The 20,193-nt window shown below is 44.0% G+C and overlaps 2 protein-coding genes across 8 annotated transcripts in view; one reads left to right on the top strand and one right to left on the bottom strand.

Moving 5' to 3' along the window:
• The window catches only part of TRPC7 (transient receptor potential cation channel subfamily C member 7), a gene marked incomplete at its 3' end in the record, with an annotated part of 123,192 nt that overhangs the window by 75,651 nt on the left and 27,348 nt on the right, over nucleotides 1–20,193 (bottom strand). Inside the window, exon 2 of the mRNA XM_079916652.1 lies at nucleotides 14,486–14,668. Coding sequence (XP_079772778.1) covers nucleotides 14,486–14,668 — 183 coding nt within the window. The remainder of the gene's footprint in view (nucleotides 1–14,485; nucleotides 14,669–20,193) is intronic.
• Nucleotides 1–20,193, top strand: part of LOC307183726 (uncharacterized protein) — a 675,341-nt gene that overhangs the window by 39,205 nt on the left and 615,943 nt on the right. The gene's annotated exons all lie outside the window — the stretch shown is intronic.

A 20,193-nucleotide genomic window follows, 5' to 3' on the forward strand; every position in this document is an offset into this window, starting at 1 on the left:
CATGCAAATGACGAGTGGGAACAGGATTGGCACTCAATGCCACAGAGCTACTCTACGTGCCCTTTTTTTTTTTTTTTTCTTTTGCAGTACGTCGGCCTCTCACTGTTGTGGCCTCTCCCGTTGCGGAGCACAGGCTCGGGACACACAGGCTCAGCGGCCATGGCTCATGGGCCCAGCCGCTCCGCGGCATGTGGGATCTTCCCAGGCCGGGGCACGAACCTGCGTCCCCTGCATCAGCAGGCAGACTCTCAAACACTGCGCGACCAGGGAAGCCCTCTACGTGCCTTCTTTCTGAGCATCTTCTCTCCTTGTCTTCTGGGTCCTGATTCTTTTTTCCCCGTCCTCTGCCCAGTCCTTCCCTCCGTCCATGTGGGCCCAGGGCTCTGAGGTACCCCATCCTACTGCAAAGTCCTCCAGTCTCCTACATAGCCTCCAACTTCATCCCTCACCTAAATGAAATCTCTGTTAGGGCAACTTAGAATCTGAGTAAAGCAATTTATCCTATGGTAGGCCAGACTCCCACAGAAGCTTCTAAGTTAAACTTGTGCCCTGGGTTACAAAGTCCTGTTTTTTACCTCCAAAAGAGCAGTTACACAGATTCCTTTCTTTCTTGGTCATAGCTACCACCTTACTTTATTTAGGCCCTCATCACCTCCCCCTGGTTTATCTAAAAGCATCTTAGGTAGTCCCCGTCTCGTATACACCATCACATCTTGCTACCTACAGCCCTGACATACCATTGACTTGGCCACACATGTGTAAAAGTTTCTGTATTGCACAAGAGCCATACACGTCAACACGGAGAAGATGAAGGGTCCAGTATGGAAATGCTAAAGGATATTGGTGGTGTGGTGTAGTGAGTGGCTGTGGGCAGGGGGAATTCACGTAGGAAATGCTTATCTGCCTAGTGACCAGGGGAATGAATTTAAAAATTTGCATAGGATAGTATTTTACATCTCTTAAATTAGAAGAAAAAATCCTAATAATACTCATGCTGGCAAAGTATTGATGAAACCAGTTTAGTTGTATAATACTGTTGACATTGAGAAATAGTATTGCCCTTTGGGAAAATAATTTTTCAGTGTGTTTCACAAATATTTATGTCCTTTGACCCGGTAGCCTCACTGTCAGAAATCCAATTTTAGGAAATAACAGAAAAGAAGGAAAGAAAGTGACATGTATGGAGATGATAGTAAAATATAAATAATGACAAGTGAATGTATAGCTAGTGGGAAGTAGCCGCATAGCACAGGGAGATCAGCTCGGTGCTTTGTGGTCACCTAGAGGGGTGGGATAGGGAGGGTGGGAGGGAGACACAAGAGGGAGGAGATATGGGGATATATGTATATGTATAGCTGATTCACTTTGTTATAGCAGAAACTAACACACCATCGTAAAGCAATTATACTCCAATAAAGATGTTAAAAAAAAGTGAATGTTTACCAGTAGAGAAGATATAAACAATGGTACATCAATGTTATGCTGGCATAAACATGATAATTATAGGAAACTGTTTACTTTGTAATGCTTGGTAAATCCAACCACAAAATTAGTTACCCTATAAGTATGTATTATAAATACATGCCTACTATGGGAAAGAATGGGAAGAATGTTAAACAAATGAAAGCAGCTGACATATGAGGCATATGAATGTAGTCTATTCCTTTCCTTTTAAATATTTTTCTTATTGTTAAAATGCTATTTGTACAATAAGTAAAATTATCAAGGTAAACTGCAAAGACAACTCAAGGATTCCCTTTCTGTTACGGAATGAAGGCGAACACTTCAGCATGGCTTCTTCACAGCCCATCAGAGCTGGCCCTGCTTCCCCAGCAGGTCGTATTTCCTTCAAGCCCAGTCTCCTGAACAACGCCCCCCGCCCCCCCGCTCATTTTTGTCCCCTTCACCCCAGCCTTTCTTCCCATGTGTCCTTACCCTGACCACCTCTGATTCTCCAAACATTATCACAGCTTTGTGCTTTGCCCCACTGTTTTCTCCATCTGGAATCCCCTTTTCTTTGGTGCTCTGACCCACCTTTCAAGGTCTGACTCAGAAGCTACCTATTCTGCCTCCCTGAGGGTTTCCAACATCATTTTTTGTCTAAATTAATCTTTCCTTTCCTTGTTAGACAGAGGGCTGGAGTCAGAAGTGTGTAGCCCTTTAGGATGTAAACTTCTGATGGCAGGGGCTAGGTCTTTTATTTTATTTATTTATTAAAAATTTTTTTTATAGGAGGTTCTTATTAGTTATCCATTTTATACATATTAGTGTATATATGTCAGTCCGAATCTCCCAATTCATCACAGGCGCCCCCCCCCCCCGCCACTTTCCCCGCTTGGTGGCTATACATTTGTTCTCTACATCTGTGTCTATTTCTGCCCTGCCAACAGGTTTATCTGTACCATTTTTCTAGGTTCCACATATATGTGTTAATATACGATATTTGTTTATCTCTTTTTGACGTACTTCACTCAGTATGACAGTCTCTAGATCCATCCACGTCTCTACAAATGACCCAATTTCGTTCCTTTTTATGGCTGAGTAATATTGCATTGTATATGTACCACATCTTCTAGGGGCTAGGTCTTTTAATCTACAGATTTAGCTGATAATAGGTGTCACATGATTATTCCCTCCTTCAAGCTTGCAAGTCGGCCTGTTCAGGAAGAGCTAACACCTATCAGAGGGGAAGCAAGCAAAGCAGTCAGATGATGATGTATCCAATGGTTTTATTTTGGAGTAATACATATAAAAAGATTAATTGGGGCTTCCCTGGTGGCGCAGTGGTTGAGAGTCTGCCTGCCGATGCAGGGGACGCGGGTTCGTGCCGCGGTCCGGGAAGATCCCACGTGCCGCAGAGTGGCTGGGCCCGTGGGCCATGGCCGCTGGGCCTGCGCGTCTGGAGCCTGTGCTCCGCAGTGGGAGAGACCACAACAGTGAGAGGCCCGCGTACAGCAAAAAAAAAAAAAAAAAAAAAAAAAGATTAATTGATTTGTAATTTCTTCAGGATGCAACTTGCTGGCCAAATTGCTACTGATTTTATTAAACAATGGTATTTTGTATTTAAATGACCTTTAGTTTTAAATAAAATAAGGCTATTAGTTATGATCTGAGTTTCCGTGGACTCTGTGCCAGTAGTTGTAGGACTTTAAGAATGAGACAAACCATGCCTAATGTCTAGTAGCTCATCATGGACTCATTTCCTATTTATCTCATTTTGTTTCTCAAGAGAACCCTGAGTTTCCTCAACAACTTTTAGGAATGCATCTCACCTTGAACGTGGGATTTTGTTGTATTTGAGAAAAATGAAAACTGGAGGAAAACTCAGGTATGGTACATTCATTCACTCAGTCATTCATTTATTCAGTAAATATTTTTGAGTATCTTCTGCTTGCCTGGGTCTGCTCTAGGCTAGGAATACAATGGTGAGCTACCACCACAGAGCTTACTGTGTTGAGGGAAATAGACAATAAACAAGTAGACAAGTGACAAATGATATTTGCTACAGAAGAGGGCACTGGGATAGAGAGTGGCTGATGAGGGAGGGAGTCACAGGGCAACACGTCTGCCGTGCTACTCAGTGGGGCTGCACTGAAACCACGCCTTAGCTTAGCTTCTCCTGCCTCGTCCTGCTTCTGCCCCTTCATTGCAGGCTTCTCACTCACTTGCACAAGGACCCTTGTCTCCAGCTCTGCTTCTGGAAGTGATGATCACTAGCCTCAGAACTCCCTGGAGTCAGGGACTGTGCCTTTCTTGTTCACTTTTAGGTGGAAGGTTTAAGTGGGAGGCTGATGTGATCTGACTATTTCAGAAAGTCCTCTGACGGTTGCTTGTGCGTGTTGGTGAGGAGGAGGGGAGGGTGAGGTCAGAGGCAGATGGATCAGTTGGAGGCTACTGTAGTAATCCAGGCAAGACAGGACTATGGCTTGGATTATATAAATTAAAGCATCTCTATTAAGCAAAGGTTTTCATCCACAGTTACACTTACAAGACTCCCCTTCCATCAAGAAATTTGTAGGTGACCTTAGGCAGATGAATGTTAATAAAAGAATAATGCATTATGGTACATAATGGGAGGAATATATAAAAGATTAAATGCTCGTTAAGACTCTGAATCCATATATGAGCATTTAGTACCGAAATAATGAGACGGAAATGTGTAGTTGGTCTTTAGCTTAATTGCTGGAGTTAGTTACAGGTCCTTGGGCTGGGGGGACTGTAATTTCTAAGATCTGTTTGACGGGGATAAAAGTGACAATTTGAAAATGACTCTTGTTCTTTCCACTTTGGGCTGGTAACTGCATTTGGTTTGCGTCCATTTCTTGGAGGCAGTGGCGACTTATGTTCGTTCGTTGAATGCTCCTCAAATTCCTCTCTTCCTGTTAGTCCCTAACTCAGAATGTAATAATAATCAGCCTCTGAATACCTTAACAAATGCATCACATGATGGATATAAGGATAGGTAAACTAAGGCTGCACAGCTTAGGAAACATGATAACCGAGAAGAAGAAAAATGCTTTAAAGGATTATCCTTCCATGCAAATATTTATATATTCAAAGAGCTGAACAGAAGGCAGCAGAATAACCAAAAAGGCAGTAGTTGTTTTGTCTGGTTGTGCGGACTTTGAGGAAGTGAAATCTCTTTTGCAAATGTGCAGTAGTATTTGCTCTTTAGAGAAAATTGTGTCAGATGATTCAACAGCAGGCCTGAGGAACGGCAGAGAGGAGGCATCAGACGCTCTGCTTTTCCCTCTTAAAGCTGAGCCAGGCGGGGGGGGGTGGGGGGTGGGCAGATCAGCAACTCAGGCCAGTGAGTGGAGGAGTACTCCTGAGGCTCACTGTGGAACACTCAGTGAGCTGAGCTCCCCTGTGGAGGACAGAGGCCCCATTGCCTCTCCCTGCCGTGTGGGGCCATCCTGAGAGCCACCTGCTGCTCTCCTCCATCCCTAAGACTGCCAGGCCAGAACCACTGTTAACGGCATCTCTGCATAGGAAGAGCTCTTTTCCAGAGTTACAGACCCAAAAGGATACACAGGTCGGCAATGGAGGGCATGGAGATGATGGCCCCATACTCTCAGGCCAGCCTGGGACATCATCTGAATTCTGTTGTGTGGATTTTTGATCGTGAGGGGAATTACAGATGTTTGGAGTACATTAAAGCCTATGGCTTCACATTTTACACCCATCTGTCTATTCATTTGCTCACCATGGAGACTGCACATGATGTGTAGGGTGAGTACTATTTCTCAGTCTCCAGAGACCAAGATGAATGAGGAGAGGTCCCACCTGCCAGGAACTCAGTCTTTACAAAATTTAGAATCATTAGAGAGCCTTTTAAAAACACAGTCCCTGGGCTCCCACACAGGAGACTTGGATTAGAAGCTCTGTGGGTAGGGTACTGACATTTTTTTTTTTTTTTTTTTACAAAGCTCCCAAGTGGTTTCCTTTATGTAGCTAAGTATGAGAACTTAATTTGTTCTAGAGAGATACATTGAGTTTGATTTCGATCTAACGTTGGGTTTGGTCTAGACAGATGCAGTGCATCCTTGGGGAACTACAATCCCTGTCCTCAGTGGTTTCCAGTTAAGGGGTTATAGCCTAGATCCTGAAAACTATCCCAGAGATTCTCAACAGGGAATGATTTTGATTCCACGTCTTCCTGTGGAGACATTAGAGACCGTGTCTTGGAGACATTTTCGGTTGACAAAACTTGTGAGGAGGGTGCTACTGACACCTAGTAGGTAGAGGCCGGGGATGTTGCTAAATATCCTCTAATGCACAGGACAGTGCCCACAGCAAAGAATTATCTGGCCCCAAATGTCAACAGTGCTGAGGTTGAAAAAGGCTGCTTTTGTCTTAAGGGTAGTTTCTGCTTGTGAAACCAACATGGCATATAGTTTCCATTAGCTAGCATTATGCACTAACTGTGTTCTAGCTACATTATGTGTTAATAAACATTGATTGTCATTTATTAGGTACTATTGTTTGTCCCCACCGTACAGATAAGAAAACTGAGCCCCAGAGATGAAATAACTTATCTAAAGCCACCTATCTAGTAAATGAGGACTTGGGATTTGCACATGTGTAGTCAGGTTTCCAGCCATAACAGTACGCTGCTGCCCAACAGGTTTTATTTTTCTTCTCCTGAGAGTTTTTCCAGGCAGAAAAGGGGTACATACATACTTGCGTTAGTTCTTCTTAGGATTGTTGCTTGAGAAAAACAAGACTACTTTTCCTAGGCAAAAGATAGCCGCTCTGAGCCAAGAGATTAATGGACGTTGGTCATTTTTGTGCCAGCTGGGGCCACGAAAGTGCTGAGAGGAATCCCCGAAGAGGACACTGATTGATGCTTTCAAGACCGATGGATTCCAGCAGCGTTTGGCAGCTCCTGGACATCCTGCAGCACAGTTTGGGGTAGTGCCTGACCAGCCAGACTGTGTTTGTGACAGCTCTGGTCTTCTTAACTCTGAGCATCTGTTGAAATGATGCCTCAGCAGGAAAACACAGTGGGAGAATGTCTGCTCAGAGCATGTGAGCGTCTGATTGGCCTCTCAGGCGTCCTCTAGAAAGCCCCAGTGTCCCCACATTCCCTTTGCTCGCTGGCCCTGTGCTCTCTGCAGGCGGAGGAAATGAAACAGAACCCCAGTAGAGGTCAGCTGCTGTCTCTAGTGTCCCTACCTGTGGTCACCCCACTAGGGTGAGGGGTTTCAGCCAGTTGTGCATCTACTGCTGAGCCTCATTGTCTCTCTTAGCACAGATTTAGGCCAGGAGGCTTTTGAGGGTTGGAGTAGCATCTGCCTTATCCAAGGGGCTCCTGCAGGCCAGCAGGTTAAGTAATTTGAGACAGGTTACTAAAGCCACATATTAGTAAGTGGAGAGTGTGAGCCGGCATGCTCCTGGCCATGACGCTATAAACTGCTACACAACACGTTATGTTTTCTTCTAATGGGAGTTTTTCCAGGTAGAAAAACGGGCCAACTTATGGCATGACTGTCAAATGTGCACAAGATGGTGATTTTTGGAGGAAAGAACAAACAGACTTATGCTGTTGTTAGAGGCCCTGGCCCAGCTTTAGACAGGGTGGTGATGCTGGGGGAATGTTCCCCCCACACCCCTCCCCTCTAAGGTTGCCCCTCCCTCCTTGGTATTCTCTGTGGGCACATTTTGTGCACTTCTGGGCTCCATCTCTATGAAGGAATCTTGAAATGAAGTTCACAGGAGGGAATTGAGGTTCATGGAGGACACTGACTTGGTATGTTACCATTTTTGGTAGAGATTTTCCATTTTTGTTAAGAGCACAGGCTGTTGCAAAGAATTTACAGTCTCTAGTATTGGCTGGGCTATTGGGTCTACTGTTCAGCTCTCTCTCCTCCCATCTCCCACAGAATTTTTCTCAAACCTTTTTAAAGAAAATTTTTTCAGGTTGCCTTCTACCTCAGAGGGTGATTCTGCTTCCGATTTATAGAGACGTTGATGCTTTTAATATTAATTTCCTCAACTTTTTTTCCTGTTGGTGGTCATTAGTGCTGTTTACCAAATAGCTCCATTTTTTCTTCTCCTTTCAAACACATGGCAGGGTTATTCAGCACTTCCTGGCCCTTTTGTGGTGGGGTGGGTGATGTGACTAATTGTGGACAGTGAGTTGTCAGTAGAAACAATGTGTGTCACTTCCAGGTGAAAGCATTTAATTGCTGATGTGAGACTCTCCAGGGCTGGATTTCCCTTTGGCAGGGTGGAAACATTTGAGATGGTGGCATTTCTATCAGCCTGGGTTCCTGAGTGAATTCCTCTGAATTCTGTTGCAAGATGGAAATAGGATGAGCAATAAATAAATGTTTTTGTGTGTGTGTGTGTGTTAAAAGCCAATACAACTTTGGTTTTGCTTGTTAACGCAGCATAACTTCACCTGCCTTGATTAATAGTCTGTCCCTTTTGCTCAACAATATTGCTGCATCCATACCGACCCTTTTTTTTTTTTTTTTTCCGGTACGCAGGCCTCTCACTGTTGTGGCCTCTCCCGTTGCGGAGCACAGGCTCCGGACGCGCAGGCTCAGCGGCCATGGCTCACGGGCCCAGCCGCTCCGCGGCATGTGGGATCCTCCCGGACCGGGGCATGAACCCATGTCCCCTGCATCGGCAGGTGGACTCTCAACCACTGCGCCACCAGGGAAGCCCCGTACCCACCCTTTTTGCTTTTCAGCCTTTCTCAGAGGCTTTCTATCCTGAGAAAACCACCCCTGATTAAATTCCTCTGATGGCTTCCTATTGTTCCTTAAAAAAGAACAAAAACAAAATCCTTCAGCATGGTCTACAAGCCTCTGGTTCCTGGGTGCCTCTGTAGACTCATCCCACACCCCAGTCTTCCTCATGCCTTCTGACTCTGCCACATTCACATTCTTTCAGTTCCTCTTATAGGCTGTATTTCTTCTCACCACAGGGCCTTTGTACAGCTTTGAACATGTTTTTTCCTGCCAGAAATGCCCTCCCCACCTCTGGCTAACTTTTCTCAGAGCAAGCGTTGAGTTCTTCCGAGAAGCCTTTATTGACCTCCCCAATTAGGTCATATCTGCCTTTAGAAGTTGTAATACCATGTTTTTCTGCTTCATAACACTGACTTCAGTTGGAACATTACAATTTATTGGTGTGATGTTCTGATTAATATCCATCTTCCCCACCATGGTTCATATCACGTCATTTTTATTCACTACCACATCCCCAGTGATTAGCACAGCACACTTTGTAGTCACTCAGAGAAAGCTTGTTAAATGCATGAATGAGGATATATAGTCATACTGTCCAGTTTAGTAACCACTGGCCACATGTGCCTATTGAAATTTTAATTAATTAAAAAATTAAGAATTCAGATTCATAATTACATTAACTGCATTTCAAGTGCTAATTAACCATATGAGGCTAGTGGCTACCATATTAGACGGTAGAAAACAGAACATTTCCATCATCATAGAAAAGTCTATAGGATAGTGCTGGCAGGATAAAGTCCAAGTTCCTTGTGCGTGGCATATGATACCCTCAAGGATCTGCTGCTGACAAACTCTCCAGTTTGTTTCTTTCCCACAATAGCACAGCCTCAGCCACATCCCCCTCTAAACATGTTCCTTTCATAAACGTGCCACTCTTCCTAAGATATCTGTGGCTTTTTAACTTTAACCTCTCTCTACCTAAATTGCCATCCCTTCCAGAACCTCTCATCCTTTAAGCCCTACCTCAAGCATTTCCACTTCTGGGAAACATTTCCTGAGGTCTAGACTGAGCTGGTCAGTGCTTCCTCTGACCCCCGTGCTGCCCCCTTCCCTTTCCTGTTTGCCTTGCTCAGACAGGATTGTGACCCTTTGTTCACACATCTCTCTCCAGTGCTACGTGAACCCCCCTCAAGGACAAGGCCTGGGTCTTCTCAGTCTCTCCAGTGCTGAACACAGAGCTGGTGATGTAGTAGACATCAGTGAATGTTAGTTAAATGATGAGTCAGCCAGTGAATGAAAATCACAGGGGATATTATTTCCTGAGTACAGCAGTGTGAAGAAAAAGGGAACTGTGTTACTAAGTAGGGCTAGTGAGGGTTCCGCCTGCATCCTTCCCCCTCCCATGGTCTTGTCCCAGGTCTTTATTTCATGTGATACTAGCTTTCTGGTCCAGGAATCACCCAGGAGCTTGGCAGAGTCAGGAAAGGGCACCTCTGAAATTCTGGGATCTGGAAGGCTCTGCTGAGTGGTGCTGCTTCTTGAGGAGAGTGGGTGGGTCTCATCAGCTGGAAGGAAAGATAGCTGGTACCATAATTGCATCCTCCAAATCAAGCCACATGTCAAGACGCTAGAACTGGGGGCCACCTGGAGTCTGAAAGAGGCAACTGCTATGAACTCTGCTTTGCGCAGCTAGCAACGTGCAGAGGCTGTTGCCGCTGTGGTCAGAGGCTGTCTGTCTGCACCTTACCCACCACACTGATGGCTCTCTGAGGGCAAGACTGTGTCTTACTTTCCTCAGGATCCCCTGCAGGCTGATCAGTGACTGTAGGGCTTACAGGCCATGGCTAAAACAACTTGTCAGATTAAACTAACCACCCTTGTTGGTGACATTGCCTAATAATAGACATGCTTTCTGCAATGACAGTGATATAATTTGGACAAAATATTCATGTGTTCGCATGTTTTTTGGTAGCAGACCTTGGCTTAATTATGTCCAGAGGGGCCTCCATCTCCTCTACAGGTGGAGTTAAGGCTTCTATTGTAGAAAATAGGACCTTCCAGGTCTCCTGTCTCACTCTCCTTTGGCGCTGTGAACCTGGAGGACACACGCCGACAAAGTTCTTTCAGTGAATGGAGATGCAGCTAATCCCCATTAAGGCCGACCTGAAGTCAGGAAGGAGGAAGAGATGACATAGGGGAGAGAAAGGAAAATAGCCTCACTGTAAGCCTAGAAATGAAGAAGCGATAAAGAGGAGAGAGAGGAAGGGATGAGAGTGAAGGGCTCCGATGTGAGCCTTCAGTTAGACAAGTTGGAAAGGGCATGAAGCATCTTGTCTCTGTAACCAGTCAGTCAGCAATGACCATGTGCCTGACACTGCACTGATCTTCCTTTATGGGTGCAGACTGGGCCAGCTGAACCTGAATGGATCACAGACTGGTTAGGTCTTCCCAGTTGGTGTGACTCAGAGTCTCCAAGCATTTATTTAGAGTTGCTATGCAGGGGGAGGGGAGCGTCTTTAAGAAGGATATTTATGCATGTTCCCTGGAGACAGAGCTAGAAATGGAGGAGTCTGCAAGACGTCTGTCACTCAGGTTGGCCCTGGGGGAGAAGACCAAGGCCTGTATATATACTGGGGCTGTAGGCCAAAGCTGGAGGGATTGTTTTCTTTATCTGTGAAGCATAGGTAGAGTTGCTTCTGGGCTTAGCTGTGACTCAGTATGGGGAAGAAGCATCCTTGCTTCTTCATGAGGCGTGCTTGGCTTCTGAAGGGACTGTGGCCTGTAAAGGCTTAGGGGGACTGAGGTGGATAACAGAAATGTCTTAAGTAATGTGAACACTGTCTCTAAGCCAGTGCAAGAGACATTTATACCCACAGGCTGGTGAGGCCTGGGGCTATTTGAGGCACACATGCTTTATTCCATTTGATTCTTATAACAATTCAATAAAGTAGGCATTATTAACCAAGCTTTATAGATGAAGGAAGTGAGACACAGAGAGGCTAAGTGACTTGCTTAAGTGACCCCATTAATAAGTGGTTGGACCGTGATTAACTTTTAAGGGTACCTTCTTAGCCACTTCTCCAACACTGCCTTCCAAACACAGTGGGAAGGCTGAGTCACCCTCTTAGTTAAGGCAGAAGTCACGGAGAACAGCCATATCCTCACAAGGCCTTTTGGTCTTTGGGGGAGGAGTTTTAGGCTATAGGGATGATGTCCTTACCCAGGGGGACATTTCTAGCATTCTCTGGGAAGATAACAAAGGACAAGCTAGGGAATATCTCTGGGGATAAAAGGACCCGTCTAGTCCCAAGGAAGGGGGAGCATAGCATTACTGAATGACAGTGATGATGCTTTCCTATGGAGCTGTAGAGACCTTTTCAGTTTCCAAAGCATTTACCCTCATATCAGTTCATTTGAAAGTTCACAGAAACCCTCTGAAGCAAAAGCATATATGCCTATCTTTCAGAAGGGGAATGAGGCCCATAGAGCTTCAAAGACTTATCCAAGACCACGTGGTCATTAAATGTAAGAATCATGCTAGAAATCTCCTGACATCCCCTTCATCATTCCTTCCTCTTTACCAGATGGTCCCTTGTGCCATGGTGGGGTAATTGTCTTTATGTAACAGAGGCTGACATTATGGCTGAGGCAGCCAGAGGACCAGACATGAGGGTGATGCCCGAAGAGAGGCAAACATTCAAATGAAGGACATGAGCTTGGGTGCAGTGCCAGCCACAGAGTGGCACCCATTTCACTCAGATCTATGCATTTCATAAATATAAAGGCTGATTCTGTATTAGAGTTTCCCAAATACTGTTACATGGAAAACTAGTTTTACCAGATGCTCCATGAGAAAGGGAGTTCTGTGGTCAAGTAATACACATTGTACCCTTCTTCTTTTAGAGTAGCAATGCATGATCAAGGTTCTATAATGTCTTTAAGCAAAGAAATCTTTTTGACTCTGCTTAACTCAAGGTCTCTAAATTTATTTGAACTCAAAAACTTTTTTTAAGGTCACCTATTAGCAGCTCATGGAACTACCAAGAACAACTAGTTTGTTTTAATCACTGAATTAATGGTTTCATTTGATATGTGGCAGAGACTTAGGAATTTTTTTATGGTTTTATATTCCAGCCTTATGACACATATATATGTCAGGTGTAAATAAGCCTTGGTGCTAGCTGTTTCATAATTAAAAGACCCAGGTTTAGATTGTGCCCATGCAAGCATTCTAAGGTTCATAAATTAAAAATGAAATCTCATTATAATATCAATAAGATTTTAAAATATTATGTATTTTCTCTGGTAATTCACGATAGAATAAATGTCAAGGAAAACTGTGAGTCTGCTCTCTATGATGGCATATGTGGTTTGAGAGAATTACCTATTGGAGAGTTTTGAAATGAGCAAGGCTGACATTTTATGCAGGTCATTTATCATCTTCCTACCTAGGGATTGCAGCAGACACTTGACATTCATGATGAGTGTTTCTTGAGACCTTTATGATTCTCCTAATTAGCAAATACCACTAGAGTAAATAATTTCCCTCACAAAACCTCTTTATTCTGGCCAAAACTGTCATGTTCATAGAGTGTTTTCACTTTTTCTTATCATCCATCACCAGGGCTATTTTGTACTTGGTAGTTGACAATGAGAAGGAACATATAGGCTCTGAAGTGGTAGCCAGACTCTGGACTTGCTCAGTGATTTACCCTCAGTGACTGTGTTGCTCAGTTGGATTTATGTTTCAGAAAAATGGTGAATGCTTGCATTTTCATGGGCTGTTGGAATTGCTTGTGAATAGCCAAAACTGTGAACGTAAATCTGCAAATGCCAAACATCGTCTTTTCTTTGGGGTGTCAAATACATCTTCACCTTTCACCCTGTGTTGGGAAGCAGGAGAATACTGTGGCTTGGGGAAGGAAGGAAATGGTAGAAACTCAGGCTTGTTACCATTCATTACCAAGCAGTCTCTTCCGCAGGGTTTCTTTGAACCCCAAGATCATGGATATCTCAGCGCCTTTAGGAAGGGATTGCTGTGCTTTGCTGAAGCGCCTCAGTGAGCCCTTTAGATAAGCTAAAAAGTGAGTTTCCCTACACTAAGTAAATAGGATTGTACATACTTGAAACTGCAGCCTGACTCCTCCCCTCCTGTAATTCTATGCTTCTGAAGATTAATCTAAGGCCACATTTCCCATGATTTATCAATTTTATCTTCGGGACTCAGAGTCTTTGAAAAAAGCTCTTTTTCCTAGAATTTTTGATTATTATTAAAAGTAAAAGGACAGGAAGATTTTTATCAAACTTGGAAGCTCTCTCTAGATGAATACCACAGATATACATGGTTTCTTGAAGGATGGTTCATCCTACACAAATTAAGATAATCAGACAAGAGGGGAAATGCCAAGAGGCCAATTTGGGGGCATTGGAAATCCCCCCCAGTAGTCACCCTGTAAAAGAGCTGGAAAAAAAAAACCAAGCCCTTGAAGACTGATCAGCCATCTTGCTTATGTGGAAAGCACATTGGTATTTAAGCATATGGCTCTTTGGAGCTCTGCAGTTTTCATCAGGATGAATGATGTCGTCTAACATAAGAGCAGATTCTAAAGAATCCAGAGTATATCCAAAGTGGAACCCTAATTGAATTTTGCTCCTTAGGGACTCAATCTGACCAGCCACTGTGGGTGTGAGGGCTACTGGGTGCTGGTGGCCATTAAAGACACCTTGAGGTTGATTGAGGAGCTGGGACTTACTCTTTTGAAAGTCTAGTCATGCTTCCTATTAAAGCTTTTCATAAGCCTTGAGAGTGAAATTCCTCTGAGCCTCCCAGAACCGTGGATCCCACAAATTCTCTACACTAAGACATTTTCTACACAAGTCCCCAGGCACACAGGGAAAGCTCAATAAATGCTGTTCACAGAGCTGAGTGATATGTTTTTCATGAAAGCTGGGGAATCGGCCTGCTAGCTGATGGGAGCGTTCACTGTAATCTTGTCCTTGCTAGGGGCTTGGAGGTTGAGAATCTGCTCTTTTGTTCTCCAGGCTTGAAGCCTGTTTACGGAGTAACTGTCATGATTCATCTCTCTCTCCTGGTGGGCTGGGGGTGAAGGAAGGAGCTCTGAGCAGTCCTGCAAGTCTGGAAGTTCTGGAAGTTCCCTGTCTAGAGGCAAGTCGGGTACTCAGTGTTGTTACCATCCCCTTGTGGGAACAGAAAACAAGCATGAACACAAAGGTAGGCCAGCAGCCCTGGAGCTGGGAAGGCCGGGGGCGGTGGGGAAGCTTACCTTCTTGACTTCGTATTTAATGGCGAGTTTGATCCGGCTCAGACTTGGACGGTGGTGGTCGGACCAGACTTGGAAGTTCACATCACCATTTAAAATCGCTTCCACCTCTTCTGTGTCTCGGCACAGGTCCAGCACGCCCACCACAAAATCCTTGCATTGCATAGATAACTTCCTGTAATCGTTCTAACAGAATAAAGAGAAATCAGGGGTGTGTCACACTGAGCCCCACAGGTGGGCTTGCCTAGCATAGCAGTGTCGCTCAGCAAAGCTGTGCGCCAAGAGTGAGCTTAGAGTGCGTTGGAACCAGAGGGTATGCTGGATCCAGAAGGCAGGGCAACTTCTCTTGACACAACAATCTAGAGGGCATCTTCTCTAAGCCAAGAGTCGTCAAGGTGTGCTCCTCAGCCACCTCTATCAGAGTTACCTTGGGTGCATGCTATAACTATGATTTCCAGGCCCTGTTGCAGACTCACTGACTTAGAATTCCTGGGGATGAGGCCCAGGAATCTTTTAACCTCGTTCTCTAAGTAATTCTGAAGCCTGCCAAAGCCCACCCTGAGCTCTTTGAAAGCAGCAGTTCTCCTTGCCTAATTTTGAGCCAAATCTGAGGGAGGAGTGATAAGGAAATGCACTTTTAACGCTGATGGAAATATCACTTAAATCATTTACTACCGATCTGTAATGGCAACTGCTCTACTCAGGAAGTTTACTGGAAAGATACGGCTGATAGGCTAAATTTGGGGGGAAAATGTACACAGGTGTGCTTTCTTTTAACGTGCTGGAAAATCTGCTTGTAACTTATAAATTTAAAAATCAAATGTAATTTAAATCTAACAGAATCCTTTCCTACCACAGATCCTTTTGTACAGCAAATCATGACACCTTAAATTACTTGCCTGTTGAATAATCATTTTCAGACCTTGACCTCCTTTTTGTTTTGTTTTGTTTTTTTTAATGAGTTGCCTCTGGGTTTCTCTCATCTCCTCCCTAGGCATACGTTTCTAAATTATCTTTCAGAGGCTGACTGCCTTTCCTAGTGACATGCCAACTTCTCTCTCCCCTAAGACACAGTGCTTCAATTCCAGATAATGATCCGAAATGTTGGACAAAAGAATGTTTCATGTCACCTTCAAACCACTACGCCCCCAAAATATTTTCCCCTAAAGGCTTCCTTATTGGTTTCTTAGTTGAAACAAGTCTATTCAGAAGCAACACAAGAACCAAATGTCACTTTCAGTGTTAATCAATGTCGAAAGCCCTGAGAGTGGTAAATAGTAGTTGGTAGACAGGAGTGCAGTTTTGCTTTTCCAGAACCTGGATTCCTCAGCACGTAGATGGGAGGCTGAAAAACTGCAGAAGCTCAACAATTTTTCTAAATTAATGATTCGTTTCTCCTTGCAGCACTGCTGCTTCAAAATGTCCCTTTACGTTAGAGAAAGAAGTAAGTGTTGATAAATGTCTGTTTGCTAAAAGGAAAAGGGTCAAGAAAATGTTTTCAGACAAGAGTGGCTACCCTTCATTTCTATATATCATTTAGGGATAAGCAGGGTGTTTTGGAAATGCTGGGTAGAAAAATGACGCTCAGCTCAGGCAGACTGTCATGGGCAAGTCAGACTGTGCCGTCCCAGAGCCTCTGCGCATTTCTGGGTTCAGTGCAGTTCAGAACAGAAGGTACCACTTCGTTAGAAACTTTCACTTCCCTGGGCTCTTTCAGCTAGCCGGGCCATAAAAAAGGGAGACACACCAGAGCAACCCAAACGGCTGGTTTGCTTTTTGCCTTCTGTATCAGTCTGGAAGGCAACATGCCTGGTGTCTGCAGATGGCTGGAGGAGGCAGGCCTGGGCCTGCCAGGAAGACAGAGATGACATGGACATGGGTAGATGGGACATGGAATAGATGCAGACGGGAGGGTCATGCCAGGCCCAGGCCTCCCAGAGAGAGCCATGGGCGCACATCTCTGCGGAGTTGTGATGATTAGGAGAAATGGGTCAACCCTGAGCTCAGCGAGCCTTTGAGCCACACTCCTCAACTTGAGTTGAAAAGATGAGACATATACCTAAGACTTCACAGGTGCCCTTTTACAAATAATTCCATATTCCTGCACACTGAAGTCTGCCAGGCCCAGTGGGCGACAGCTGTTCTACCTCCATCATCTTACTTAATCCTTATAAAAACCTCATGTTAGAAGGACTGTCAGCATTTCCAGCTCACAAGCAAGAAAACTGAGACTCAGAGAGAGAAACTAACAGGCTGAATCTGCTTTTCCTTATATTGGTCACTTACTCATCTCTGGTTACTCTGTCACCTTCCTTGAAGATTTTAGCTTCTGTCTTACTGTCGCTCTCCCAACATTAACTGCTGTTGTTATTGGTGGTTTCGGTACCCAAGAAGATGTCCCTTCCATTACCCTGCCCTCTCATTTCCTTGACACCATCTTTTCCAGTGACCTTATCCTCAACTCCACCTCAACCATTCATTCTCTTAGTTATTCCCAGTAACTGCAGCTCCTCCACGACCCTAACTTTAGGTCTCCCTCTCTCTGACCACTACCTCCTATATGTCCAGCTTTCTTCATCTGGGATCCTAATTCTAGCAGTCCTTTGATTCCATGAAACCTACAAGCCATTGACCACACCACCTTTTCACTGGTTTTCATCCCCCTCAGGTCCCTGTCTCCCTCCTTGCAGAGCTTCTCTTTTATGGGTAGTCTTTATCATCATCCTTGCACACAGCAACTCTCTTACCCTCCTATTTTGTCCTCCTCATTGGATGAAAGCCTGACCTTGGTTGCGTCTAGCTCTCCACTACTCTGCTCCCGCCTCTGCACAGTTAACGCGGCTGGAGAGCACACACCTGCACCGAGCAGGCGTGCTGTAAACTCACTACCTCCAACCTCAAGCAGTCCACGGCGCTCCTGGGCAACTTACCCTCCCCCCTGTCCCAAACAAGCGTTTCATACCTCTCTAGTCTCAGTTTTCTAACACTTCATCCCCCTCCTAGTTTCCTATTTTACTTGGAAAATAGAGCTCATTGGAAGAGAAGCTTCACATGTTCGCACCATCCACATAGTCTACTTTCATCTGTGCTCATGGACTCTCTTCCCTCTTCTTACTCTTGCTGCTCCTATCTAAGGCCAGCTCCTCCACTTGTGTGTTGGATATCAGTCCCCTACGCCACTCAAGGACATGGCTCCTGCGCTCTTCCTTTCTCTCCCCTGCACTGTTAATTTCTCCCTTTCTCTGTTGGCTTAGTATACGACCGTGTTGCTATTGTCTTGTCTTAAGAAGGAACTCCTCTTGACTCCACTTACCTCTCCAATTACTACTCTAGTTTTCTGTTCCACTTTATAGAAAAACTCCTCATTAGACTCGTTTACACTCATAGTTGACAGTTGTCCTCCTTACACTCTTTCTTATTCCATTCAGTAAGGCTTTCACCCTCTACCCATTGCCTCCACTGAGACTGTCCTTCCAAGGTCACAAGTGACTTTCATATGCTAAATCCAGTGGTTGGTTCTCAGTCCTCATCTTACATGACCTGTTAGGTGCTTTGACATAGCTGATCACTTCCTCCTCCTTGATACACATTCTTCACTTGGCTTCTAGCATAACATACTTTTCTGTGGTTTTTCTTCCTGAATGAGTACTTTTGCATCTTTGTTGATTAATTCTCATGTCCCTGATGTCTTAGTTTTAGAATGCCCCAAAGATGTGCCCAGTCCTTTGAATTCTCCTGTCTGTTTACACTCATTGCCTTAGTGATCCTGTCTAAGATCATTAGATACCATCCATATGCTGAGGACTTCAAATTTTATGTCTTTAGCTCGGCCTTCTCTCCTGAACTTGAGTCAAATTCCACTTGGATGCCAAATAGGCATTTCAAACTTAATGAAACTAACTCTGGACCTGGTCTTCTCCACCTTGTTAGTATTCCCCAACTTCTCAGTTGTCCAGGACAAAAAATCTTGGATTTATCCTTGATTCCTCTCTTCTTCTCAAAACAGACATATAATTTAGTAGCAGATCCTACCAGCTCTACCTTCTAAAAAAATATATCTATATCTATCTATCTATATATATATAAAAGATCTGACCTCTTTTCACCAATTCTACTATTTCTACCTTGGTCTAAGCCATCATCATTTCTTGCTTGGACTAACCAAGAGACTCTTAACTGGGCTCCCTGATTCTATGATTCTGTCCTGGTCTTCTATAGTCTATTCTCCATACATCAGTCAGACATTTAGGAAAGGTAGTCAGGTCATGGCACTGGTCTGCTCAAACCCTCCAGTGGCTCCCCATCCACTCAGAGTAAAAGTGGATTCATTATACTGTCCTATAAGGACATATATTATCTAGCCTCTCCATTCTCTCACTGATTTCATTTCCTGCGGTTTTCTCCCTCCCTCAGTCCACTCCAGCCACTCTGACCCCCCTGCTATTCTTCAAACACACTTGGCATGGACTAGACCTTTGTACTAGTTATTCTCTTTACTTGGAATGCTCTTTCGCCAGGTATCTACATGAACAACTTTTTTAACTCCTTCAAGTCTTTGCTCAAATGTCACTTTCTCAGAAGACTTCCTTGACTGTCTTTAAAAAATTGTAACCCTTCTCCATTTGTAATCACCCTTTCCTGCTTTTTTTCTTCATAGTACTTATGACTATATGACGTCCATACATGTTATTTATTATAATTATTGTCCGTATCTTTCACTAGAATGTAAGCTTCTCGAGGGCAGGAATCATTGCTGTTTTGTTCACAGATATATCATTAGAGCCTAGGATATTTCCTGGAACATGATAGGCACTCAGTAAATGCTTGTTGAGTCTATTGGAGCAGTGTACTTGTCTAAGATGACATAGCGACTGAGTGGTAGAGCCAAGATTCAAGACAGGTCGGTATGACCCAAATCCTGTGCTCTTCCCTCTCACCATGCTTCCTCCTCTTGGTGAGCAGCGTGTTCCCTTCTACTTAGCACACTTAAAACTAGAGACTTAATTGGGGCTGACTCTCAACTAACTTGGAGAAATAAAGGGTGGGCTGGGATATGGGTATTTGAATACCCAGCAGATTCTTTAGTGTAGTAGATGAATGCACAGGTTTTGAAGTCAGAAAGACCTGGAGTTTGAACTTCTTTTTTTACTACTTGTCAGTTGTGGGAAATAGAACAAGCCATGTAACTCTTCTGCATCTCAGTTTTTAATCTGTAATACTATACATACCATATAATGATTGGGAGAATCAATACCAAAACAATGTAAAATGCTTAGTGTAGTTAACAGGAAATAACACAAATAACAAAATAAATAAAAACCTAAATAAATATTGATAATAAAAATAAAGCCTGTAAATGGTAATTTTAATTAGTTACCACCTTATTTTGACCACTGATTTCAAACCCTAGACCTCTTGCTTTCTGTGGTTTTTAGTTACTGGACTGGGAGCAAGACTGGCCCTTGGAGAGGAGAACACAAAATGCTGGAGAAACCCTTGATTCTTCTCTCTCTCTCACTCATGTCTAATCCATATATTAAAAATATACTCTGAATTTGTTCACTTCTCTTCATCTCTGGTGATCACATCAGTCCTTCCCAGGGTAGCACCTCCAGTTACCACACGCAGGTTATCAGTATTGAACTTGATTAAATCTGTAATCTTGCCCATCCCCAGATCAGTCTGAATGATGTTCACCTTGATGAGATCAG

The sequence above is a fragment of the Stenella coeruleoalba genome (assembly GCF_951394435.1).
Source record: "Stenella coeruleoalba genome assembly, chromosome: 3".
Taxonomy (NCBI): Eukaryota; Metazoa; Chordata; class Mammalia; order Artiodactyla; family Delphinidae; genus Stenella; species Stenella coeruleoalba.